This window comes from Bombus affinis, chromosome 12 (assembly GCF_024516045.1).
Source record: "Bombus affinis isolate iyBomAffi1 chromosome 12, iyBomAffi1.2, whole genome shotgun sequence".
Taxonomy (NCBI): Eukaryota; Metazoa; Arthropoda; class Insecta; order Hymenoptera; family Apidae; genus Bombus; species Bombus affinis.
In genome coordinates, this window is record NC_066355.1 from 11,203,791 (window position 1) to 11,215,592 (window position 11,802).

Below are 11,802 nucleotides of genomic sequence, written 5' to 3' on the forward strand. Positions count from 1 at the left end.
GATTACTGTAAAAAAATCAGAGACAATTTACGGCGTTAATTACCATATATCCTGCCATGCTTGCTTAATCAGGTTTTAATTCGATCTCGGGCTACCTCGCGAGTACAAAAGCAATGGAATATGCGAAGAAAAAACTTGTCAAAAGCGTCCATGGAGGTTCTTTGTCGGTACATCGAGCAATATAGCAAGCCAGTAAAAAGATCGACTACATTATCTCTCCGAGATGCTGCATAAAAACGTTCCTCCGCAGCTGATTCGTCCACATTGGCAGGTACCTGCAGCGTTTACACGACGCTACACCCGACAGCGTGTCGCCGGCTCGTGAATACAAATGCACCTGCAGGTAGACGTTGACCTACGCACAATAGCGCGCGAAAGACGGAAAAGTTGATAGCCGCTTACAGTGAAAAGTAGCTACGATCGATGATCGATAACAGCTTCTGCCTCGATCGTCTTTTTCAACCAGCTTGGGTCCGATGCTCGATGCTTATTTGTTACGCGAAAGGTTAAGCTCCGAAGCGTCGAGTTTCATTCTTCCGAACTACCGCATCAACGATTTCTTGTTACTTAGGAGCTTTATCTTTGTCTAAAGAAATATAAGCAAATTTTTTCTGCATTTATTTTTATCATTGCAAATTCTTTCGCATTTAATAAAAAGCGAATTCGAACAAGTCGTACTTCTATTCCGACCGGGAAGAATATCGATCGAGCGATAACAGTGAGGATGAGAGATCGATTTTTATGGACAGCGGTACGTTTTCTCGCGGCGCGGAACAGAAATTCACGGGACATTAAAATAGTCGAGGAACATCGATGGGTCATCAATGGGAGGTTTGTTCCGGCGTTGCTGCGGAGAAAACGATCTGATCGCGCTGCGAGCTGATGGATGCTCGGCGAGAAGGCCGATATTCGAGAAATTTGTCTTGATATTCATGCCAGGAGGTCGTCTCGATCGCCGATCTATCGAACCTCGTCTATCAGCCACCGGCGAATGCTCGCGTTCGCCAGCCGATTTCGTGACCGATTTTTGCCAAAGAGTAGAAAGCAAGGTGAATAGGGAAACCCGATAATAGCCAGAATACGAACCGTATCGAGTTAACCGCTGCATAAATAACGCTGGAACCGTATCCGATTGGAAATTCTCCTTGCGTAACGAGTAAAATGAATATTTTAACCGGATAATCTTGGACATTACGAATATTTAGCGAGATCGCAGTAGCTGTCTTGTTATTCGACGAATATACCGACCAGTACCTCTGCTTTTTCGCTAGAAACGTCTTATTTTAAGCAATAGTCGTTCCGATATACCGCTTCGTTTCTCTTTCCAGATTATTTCGACGGAATGTACAGAAAGTAAAACGTAGCAGCTACGTAAGCAATGGAATAGACGCGACACGTGCATCGAACGTAGCAACGAACGCGTAAACTATATTCCACCTCCTATCGGCGTAAAAATCGTCTCTCGCGGAAGGACACAGCCAGGAAGCGTTCGGTCGCAAAGCGACTGGACTCGGAAGGAATCCGGAGCAGTTGCTCGTGGCCACCGCGAGGAGACGAAGGTAAGCCAAACCGAAACGGAGAAACGGGTCTCGGTTCGGCCCGACGAACGCGCGAATCTCCGTAGTTTTTCGTAATTCCAATAGCCGGATTCCTTCGAGTTCGATGTTGCTCCGCGAGGAAGCGTGGCGTGACGATCGTGGCGCGAGCAAATCCCTCTGGATCGCACGGACGAACAATTACGCCGGTTGTTCTAGGCAAGTGGAGCGAAATCCACGATCCATGAACTAGAACCAGCCTCGTTCTTCCGAGACACTCGATTGGATCGGTTCGCCGGTGTAAAACCGGCTGGGCGTCGGCGGCGGCGGCTGCTGCCAGCAGAAAAGAGACGGAAAGAAAGAAAAAGAACCGCGTGCTCTGCCCACGAGGGAGAGGGATGGACTGGATGTCGACTGGCCCGGGAAGAAGAAGCAAGAGAAGAGAAGAAGTAAGGAGAAAGATCGAGGCTCGATCTCTCTGAGTGCCTCTGGCCGCTGGTCTCTCCCCTTCCCGCCCACCATCGACCGATCTCCTTCTTCAGTGCCGGCGCCGTACGAGTTTCCTACAGGTGGACTTACAACCTGCCCCACGATTTTTTACCTTCCGTTACCCGTTCGCCCGAACTTCGCGTTTCGAACGTGACGCGATCTACCTTCATCTTTGTTTCTAGTAAATAATGCTTCGAGCGGCTGTTACCTCCTCCTGGAATTCGACTTTCCTCTTATGTACAGGTGTGCTTGAGATCTAAGACGAATAAGGAGTCTTCGAGTTGCTGCACGGTCCATTGACTTTCGGAAGGATCGATCAGGTATGTAAATGCACGTAAACGAACGGGTTCCTTTGGCAAATTGGTAATAGTCCGGTGGCGAAGACGCAGCGTGTTTGCGCGCTGCATTTCGAAGGAGGATTCGAGATGGATGTTTATACCGGCTTTGTAGATAGAGAATATAGGATTCGAAGGAGATGGATATGTTTATCGATCAGGGGGGCACCGAACCTTGGTATTACGCACCTGTTCCTCATACCATGTCTCTACCTAAACCTCCTGCGTTCAACCTGCGCGGCACCGCGTCGTAGGCACTGGTAGATAGGATACCCGTGGATCTCCCTCCCTCGTTCCTGGTCCCCTTTGCTCTGCGTCTCTGTTAGCGATGGGTTTGACGCGGAATGGAATTTTCAAGTTGGAACAAACGTTGCTGGAACGTTGATCGTACCCATACGGGGTAGAAAATAAGGGTAGATCTAAGGCTTGATCTTGCAACGACCGGAGAAATGTTTGCGTCGAGGTCGAGGTTGACTGATCGAAGAACGAGTGAATGAATTTGCAATAGAAAAGTACATTGAAATAATTAAAGGTATAAGTATAAATATAATGTATAAGTTTATACAGATCGTTACTCTCTTAGTGTTGGTAGACAATGGAACGATAGGGAGCACGTTCATATATTTATAGCAAAAAGACATTACCAAAATAAGTCAAGCTTACAGCTTTGGATAGAGGCTACAGGGAACATAAGTAGAAATCTGTTTATTAGTTCTTTCGTTCCAAGACCTTGCAACCCAAAACATAATGTAGTAATAGTAAGTAAATGCAGTAGTAGTAATAGTAGTCTCCAGGTCACGGATACACATAAATAAAGCTGTAGAGTTTTTCTTGAAGTAGTTCGATAGTTTGGAACATCGTATCGATACGTATAGCTAGGTATGAACGATCGTTCGTGGGATTTCCAGCGCTACAAGAAGAATTATTTCATAGGGTGTCCTCGGACGATCAATAATATCGTCGATGTTTCGAGGGTCTCGACGGAGGCGCAGCTTATCCATAAATATTCGCAATATCGTCTCGACGATATATACCGGCCCTTCTAGTCGAGAATCTTGAAATACCGACGGTATATATCAGTATAGTTTAAGGGAAGCCTCGAATCGTTTATCAAACGGAGATGCGCCTTCTCAATCCGTCGAATGTCTATGGAGGAATCGAACGAGTAACACGGAAGAACGTTCGCATGAAAAATTACGTTTAAATATGTCTCTTCTATCGTTGGATAGCCAGCAATCCGATCTAAAGTCGTTTCATGAATTTTGCATGGCGCTTCAAATAGAATTATCTCGCATTATAGTTTCGAAATAGCGCAAATCTAACGGGCGGTCACGTATTCGACGATTTAGTCAATCGTTATCTTCGATGTTCCGTTTGGTTATCCGATTTTATCGTAACGAATTAACGATGTCTCGTTTCTTCGATCTCCTGTTAAACTTCTGCGTCTCTCTGACTCTTATTTGCATGTATAATTTAAATTTTCATGCAAATTAAATTCGATCCGTACATAGACTATGCAAATACATTCTCGCGTGTCCATGCATGTTGGAGTAAAATTACTCCCGTATTACTGCTGCCGCGCTTCCTTCTCGTTTGAATTAATTCGAACGTTAACGTCGCCCCGAACACGCTGCGATCGCCGAAACTTTCGGATTTCCATATCAGATTAAAATTACGCTAAATCCTACGATACTATTAACCTGTTTGGTCTATTATCGTGTACGTACAAGTGGAGAAAAATTTTCTTCGAATAAACAAAGTTGTCCGCGCTTGTTCCCTACGCTGCGGCTGGGCAATTGTTCGAGCAGGATGCTGAACGCGGAAGGGTCTCGGTCCCATTGCTAGGGCCTGCTCCAGGTTCTGCTGCGTCTCGGTTGGACTCCCATTGGCCGGTTCCATCGGACTCTGTCGCACCGTCGTCGGCCAGAAGCGAGGCAGTCGGAGCACAGCATCCAGCAGCAGCGCTACTAGCGGCAGCCGAACGGAAAGACTCCCAGGCAAGTCGTGGTCTGTTACCTGTGTGTCCGCGTGCGTGTGGACCATGCGTGTGCCTCGGCTGCGTGGGTGTGCGCCGAGGTAGCCTACCTGGCGGCGTCCAACACGCAGTAAACCGCGCGCTCCTTCGTGTCTACGATCGAGAAACGTAGGTACGGTGCTACGTTCGCGACGATTACGCGGTTTTCTTCCTTTTCCCTACGTTCCTTTTTTTTCTCTCTCTCTTTCTCTCTCTCTCTCTCTCTCTCTCTCTCTTTATCTACCTATCTCCCTCTCCGATCGCGACTTCGCGGTGATCCAAGCTTCCGGAAGAGGAGAAGCGATCCACGATCGAGCGGTATCGAGGAGGTTGGAGGAGGTGCGCGGCGAGTGTGCGAGTTCCGTGGCCGAAATCGTGTGCCCCTACCAACTTGATTGTACGATTCACAGTGTGTCGCTAGTGCGGATCCGTGTATGTGTGCTTACGTGGGTGCTCGCGGATGGTTTCACGATAAAGCAGCCGAGGAACGAACAGCAGAATCGTTGGTGGCAGCGACTCGATGTAGCCGATCCTGGTATCGCGACGAATGCTCCCGCCAGCGATCGCTGCACAGGATCACACGTCTCGGGCGGAGATGCGACGGTGGACCGATATCGGCGGAGAGTAAACGCGAGATCGAGAAGCGTTCTCGACGGCCGACGTTTCCCTGGTGAGCTCCTTTCTAGGATCGTACAGGCGTCGAACATTTCGATCGATACGGAGGTAAAGAGGGAACAAGGTGGTCCGCGCTCGTTGCATTCTTCTGGGCATTGGCGATTCCAACATGGCCGCTAGGACTAGCCGTGACCGCTGGGTCCGCGGAAGCCATGTTGGCAGGTGTGCTCGGCTCGAGATAACCAGTTCACGTTCGTGGAACGCACGCGGCTGGCTAAACGGCAGCGGGTTCCACGCATTATCGCGCAATTGTCTGGGAAACGCGATACGCGATAAAGTCGTGTTCTTTTGATTCATTAGACGAGCAATTAGTCATGACTTTAGGTCGAAACCGCGCTTCGTTTTACGCTGTTAAATAGCGTTGTTCGTTGAATTTATCGCGAACGAGACTCGTTGCTCGGGGGATTCCGCTTTTCTTATCGCTCGATCGCTTTATTCACGTAGAATCGTGAGTAAGGTTCCATGGAAGAATGCTTTTTGAACAGAGATATTTAAATAGAGTTTAGTTCGTAGCACGATAGTAAGAGAATTTCTCGACCGTACGGAACGCATCGTATAAGGGATCTTGTTAATTAACGATCGATCACGACGATGGAAGAAAATATCACGAGGAAACGATATCTCTCGGACTATGAATTCAATTCGTATCGATGTTTAATGGAAGTCACAGACGAATAGCAAGATGGCGGATATGTTTAACGTGGTTTACACTTAACCTTGTCACGTGGATTCATCGGCTTAATTTCAAAAGATCGATTATCGATGACGATTTTCACACCAGTCGCTAATGTATTCGGCATTCGTAAATTCGTTCTCGTCGATCCGTTCTTCCTTCTTTTTCTTATCGTACGATAAACTACAAATCGTAGGAAGTTGGGAGAAACAAACGTTACGAACGTAGCTAAAGTCCTTGAATCGCATTTCCATGGCATTTCGTAATCGAAGTATACGTTACCATTTTGCAACGGTGTGAAAGTCGCTTTAGAACTTCTTGCTTCAAAATAGAAGTACTGTTTATCTAGAATTTTTTTCTTTTCTCAGAAGCCTAAATCATTTGTTTCGGGGTAAATGCCGTATATAGTAAAAGCTTTATCTTATCACGAAGGTAGAGCGGAAACGAAAGTATATGGCTTTATCGATTGTCGTGAAAAATAGCGTTACACATATTCCCCGATTTTATTACTTTAATTCGGTTCAGCTTTTCGAACGATTAAAAATAAGTAGTAGCCGAGAAGTATCGTTTCTAAGAACAAGTATCCAGTAATTTAATACCAATGCAACGTTTACGCGTCGATTATCGATTAGATCTTCCCTTTACCCGAAAGTTATCCAAAGAAACGCATCGTTTCTCGCTTGCATCTACCCAGTCTCTCGATTTATAACAAAACCGTCACAGTACGAAAGATATATGCCTCGTAACGACTTACGTCGACAGAGCGGAAAGAATATTTTACCTAAAGCTCGAATAATAACTTTAACGTAATAAAAATCACGCGATGAATAACTATCCGAACGGTGGAATTTGCATTTGTAAATTACGTTTTCTATTTCCACTACTTCCACATCCTATACTTCCATTCGTCGGATATCTTTCTCACGCGGAGCTGAAATTCAGCCCAATTCGCGTGTACATTCCCCTTGTACCCTCCAAGAAAACCTATACGATACGATATCTTTTGTACGATTGCCGACAACAAGCGGGACATGGATGAGCAGCGAAGTTGATTGGAATTGCAGGTGTCATCGGTATGCCGACGGACATCGTGGCGTCGTCGGCCTCGGCCTCGGCTACGGTCTCGGAGGAGACGAGCAGAGGTCGAGACCTGGGCCTTGGGCCGTCACCAAGGACGGCACCGACTTCAGCGGGCGCATCGTCCTCAGGATCAGCGGCACAGTCGACTTCGAGGGGCTTCGACCCGTCTAGCGCCCTGGCTGCCTATCATCACCATCGACATGGCTTGGTAGCCGGCTTGGGTCATCATCATCACCGCGAATCGTCTGCGTTCGTGCCCGTGGTGCCCTCGAGGCTGCATTTGGCGCCCTATCCGGCCGACCTGCACCCTCACTTAACCGGGCCACCACCTTCCTCGTCGAACGCGTCGAATCCGGATCACGAGGTCGGCGCAGAGTCGTCGGTCGCGAGAAAATCCTCGTCCAGTTACGAAATTATGGCTATGATGGCGGACAAGAGGAAGGAACTAGCCGCGAGGGCACTTCTGCTTCCTCCGCCGCCTCTTCTCGAACCACCGCCCGGTTACCCGGTATTCGCAGGGCCTTTCCCGGGTGGTTCGGCGGCGCTCTATCCGCCTGGTGGACCCTTGGCGCATCAACATTTGGATAGGAGGCTCTTAAGGGCGCCGGGAAGGGCGTCCAGGCCTAAGAAACAGTTTATCTGTAAATTCTGTAATCGACAGTTTACGAAGTCGTACAATTTGTTGATTCACGAACGAACGCACACGGACGAGCGGCCGTACTCGTGCGATATCTGCGGCAAAGCTTTCAGGAGGCAGGATCACCTTCGAGATCACAGGTAATTTCGTTTTTTATTATCGAGTCTGCGAAATCGTGCAGAGGCGGGAGTTCGATTCGATATCACGAGCCAGGCTACGTTAGAAACTGCAACGCCTCTGCTATCTCGCAGTTGCACGAATGCGTCGTTATCGGACCAAACTAAACCCGACCCTATGTACATTGCAGGTATATTCACAGCAAGGAGAAGCCGTTCAAGTGCGGCGAGTGCGGCAAAGGTTTCTGCCAAAGCCGTACCCTAGCCGTGCACAAAATCCTTCACATGGAAGAATCTCCTCACAAGTGCCCGGTCTGCGCTCGAAGCTTCAACCAACGCAGCAACCTGAAGACCCACCTCCTCACTCACACGGATCACAAACCTTACGAGTGTACCTCGTGCGGTAAGGTGTTTCGCAGAAACTGCGATCTGAGGAGGCACGCGTTGACGCACGCGGTAGGCGACGTGCCTCCCGAAGCGTTGGAGGAGGCTCTCAGAGACGACGACAGCCCGGAAGAGGACTGCCAGGATGCCGGCTCGTCGTCGTCCGCGTCTACGACCAACTCCTCCTTGCCAACTTCCACGACGAACGCTTCCTATCCCTCTCAAAGCTCGTCCGGACCGCCGCAACCGGCTCCAGCGCCAACTTCCTCGTCCACCCTTCCTCAGAGACCTCATCTCCAAATCAGAAGAGACCTGCTTCCGGCCGTGAAGCCGTCCTCCACGGTAACCAGCAGCGCAACTGGCGGACACTCCGTCACACAGAATCCTCCTGGTGCGCTCCCACCCCCACCGCCGTTGATTCTGACCTCGTACAGACGAAGAATCGGATCACCCGGACCGTCGAGGGTGCTGCTGGAGCTGCAGGAACGCGAGAGGGAACGAGAACGAGAGATGGAACAGAGTAGAGAAAGAGAACGCGACAGAGAACGAGAGGAAGAGGTGTCGCGACCACCCAGGGCACCCACCCCTCAGCCGCCACCTCCACCCAGACCCGCCCCAGCCAGGCAGGGGTTCACTATAGCGGATATAATGCGTCGGTAGAAGGGACAATGTCGCAACGGAGAATACCAAATGATCGTCTGCTGTGAAATTGGATTTCGAGGAAGGGGACTAATTGGTGCAAACGAATGGAATCGTCATGGACGCCGTTCGGATATGATCCGAGCGATGGAGTATTTTGTAAGCAGTATATCTGTATCCGAATGGTAAAGAATACGGCGGAAGAGGATGTTACGTGTTAGGACTTTTACATGGGTGGTCCAAGTGGCGTAGGCTCGTACGTCGATGATTTAATTTCGTTTCGGGTAATCGCGGTGATTTTATCGCGATACATGGAACGAGTATATTCCCGTGGAATGTTCCGACGGATATCGGGTTACTATTTCTTACACGTGGATTTCCACCGATACTGGTCGATACAGAAACTAGACGTCAAAAGGCGTTTTTTCTAGAAAGACAAAAGAAACGTCGTTCTTGAAAAAATGCTACGAGACTTTTCTTACGAGCGAGCTCGCGTCAATTTGGATTCCCAGCCTTTGTGTAGTATAAAAGGATAAAACATGCCAAATGACGAAGATCGTTTTACAACGGTGGAAATATCGTCACGACGATCGAATGGTGTTGTTTCTTCGATTCGATCGATAATTGCGAAACCATTGCTACGGACTGTGGTATTTTTTAGTTCATTAAACGAACAATGTATAAATTGTATAATCTTTTTCTATTACAAAATTAAATCGACATTATATTACCTTAATCGTTAAACGTTAAACGTTAAGTACTCGATATCTTTTTCTTAGGAGAAAGATTAGTTGGTAGATAATATAATAATAATTAGATGTCACGTTAATTATATATTATTGTTACGAAGAGCGTTTATAAAAAGAGCATTTATAATTGTTGTACATATGAAAATATTAGAAAAAGATTGGAAATTTATCGAGCGATTGATTTTTAATTCAACGATGAACTATAAAAAGTTGCAAAGAAATCGTTTTATTGGAATTTTCATCAGCTGTAGGAAAATGACAATATCTGTTTTTTGAAACGTGATCGAAAAGCGATCACGACGAATCGTGGCAATATTTTTACCGTTCTTCCATACGATTTTACGTCGCGTTGGCAATTGAATGAAGTTTTTATCTGTAGTTATATACATATATGGCTGTATTTTTATATTCGATAAGGGAGAAGAAAGGGAAGAAACAAAGAAACCTTAAGAAAAGTACAACGTGCAGAGGTTGGAAGCGTTAACATTGACAAAATTTTATCGTATCGGTGCATCGAGAGGACGTTTGTACATACAACTGCGAAGTCTAGTTAATCTTGAAACAACTAATCGACTCTAAAGTTTTATTTTATACGCTGCGAATATAAATTTCGTACTTTTTCTATCGGTCATATCGGATGAATATTCTGCCGATTATTCGCCGAGTGGTAGAAAAATTTATTCGACCGATGTCGACGTTTCTTACAACCACGATATCGATTTTCAACGTGAAAAAATGTGCCTTATTTTGCATCGTACAAAGGACGACGAGAAGCAACGAAGTAGTCGAGAATTCTTTCGGTCTCCCTCGGCACGTTTACCGAAAAATCTCTACAACTTTCTCCATCCACGTTTCATCCGCGTATTTATCCATATTTCGGTCACGTTCGGAAATTTTCCAAAAGAAGAAAGATCCAAAATTGACGATAGTACGAGCCTTCGAGTACACTCGTTAGGAGAAAGAAGCGATGTTCTCGTGACGTTCGTGATACTTGCCAACTCCGTGAAGAAAAGAAAAGAAGAAAAAGATAAAGGAGACGCCGTAAATAAAGATCGAAACGGGAGGATAGTAAAACGCCTTCATTGTCTGCAACGACTCAAGGAGGGGATAATGCAAATTTTTCGGCCACAGGAAGAACCTGTGCCACCGTTGCCACAGGTGACAGGTGCAATAGGGTGTCGAAGCTACTTGGTTTAGGTGGTACCTGCTCTCTTCTAAAAATATTCCTGACCCTAGACCGCCCCCCCCTTTTTTTCTTCTATTCTACCGGTGGAGAGCATCATTAAGAGTCCTTTTGTGACCGAAGATGCACCGTCTAACCGCAACGATGATCTCCCCTTCGGTTTTACTACTGGTCGAAACGCGTTTCTTTTCTAGAAGAAACGTCTGTGGAATTTATTCGTCGAGCTCGCTTCTTCTTTCGGCGTTTAACGCCGCCCGTTGTTCAGCTCTTCGAGTCGAACAGTATCTCACCGAGAACGATGCCATCCTTTTTAACTTGCCACTTGTTCATCGAGTGGATAGTGTACCTTTTTTTTTTTTTTTTTTTTTTAAGAAGTTGTTGGTTTTAATTATTAGGTGGACGAATTTGAAAGAAGATCGAAGCAGTACGCATTAAAAGTATTTCTTCGAAAAGATCGAGAGTATTATTTTATTGTATTATTTATCCTACGAAAAGCCTGAAAATGTTTCGACACACTTAACGATATTTCTGCCGCATTGTACGATGAAAATCTGGAGAAGCAGCTCGTCGAGAAGTGGAAGACGATTATATAAACCGTACGAAATGAAAGCTATCATACAACGTTGTAATTTCTATTTCGAAGTACGCGTTAAAATAGGAATGAAATTCCTAGGCCTATGTGTATAAGCGCGAAAGTGATGGGAAAGGAAAGAATGCGTTTGCGTATGAGTGTGTGAGAGAAAGCGAGAGGGAGAAAGTGCGAAACAAAAGAATTAAAATATTTTGTACTATTTTTTAATATACCTACTGTATAGTGATATATGGAAATGTACAATGTACTATGTACAACGAGCTCTGTTCCGCCGAATGAACTAGAAATTCGCGGATGGTTTAAGTCTCCTGTTATTTTCTATGTTATTAATTTACGCCATGCACGAGCATCTATATTTTTAGATTTATACGAGAGTTAAGTAAGTTTGTAAATTATATTAAGAAAAACGAAATAAAAGATATCAAAAACATTCACTCGCATATCCTTCTTCGCGGTATTTGACAATCTCCTAGATTTGAACGAGCAAATATTCCACACAAAAACAATATTCTATATTGTAATTTCTATCGATGTTGCAAATTATACGCGCGCTTCTAAAGATTAAATGCGTATTTTAAAAATAATAGAGTAATAACTATATCACCGTTGATACATTCGTGACTGGTTGAAGATATTTTACCGACTGTTAGTAAATTTTATCGAAGAGAATAAACTAGACCTAATTCAAGCACTTTATTACC

General features: G+C 45.9%; 1 protein-coding gene across 3 annotated transcripts; it reads left to right on the top strand.

Moving 5' to 3' along the window:
• The first annotated feature begins 1,517 nt into the window (after nucleotides 1-1,517).
• On the top strand, nucleotides 1,518-11,531 carry LOC126922822 (protein bowel). 3 transcript variants are annotated; one of them, XM_050735754.1, is made up of 5 exons: nucleotides 1,518-2,104; nucleotides 2,207-2,344; nucleotides 4,168-5,043; nucleotides 6,786-7,578; nucleotides 7,746-11,531. In XM_050735754.1, exons 4-5 carry the CDS (start codon nucleotides 6,797-6,799, stop codon nucleotides 8,596-8,598), a joined length of 1,635 nt encoding a protein of 544 aa, XP_050591711.1. In that variant the 5' UTR covers nucleotides 1,518-2,104; nucleotides 2,207-2,344; nucleotides 4,168-5,043; nucleotides 6,786-6,796; the 3' UTR covers nucleotides 8,599-11,531. The 3 variants fall into 3 exon arrangements, with proteins under 3 accessions (XP_050591711.1, XP_050591710.1, XP_050591712.1); XM_050735753.1 differs by having other exon boundaries at nucleotides 1,518-2,344; XM_050735755.1 differs by lacking the exons at nucleotides 1,518-2,104; nucleotides 2,207-2,344 and having other exon boundaries at nucleotides 3,772-5,043.
• The last annotated feature ends 271 nt before the right edge of the window (nucleotides 11,532-11,802 follow it).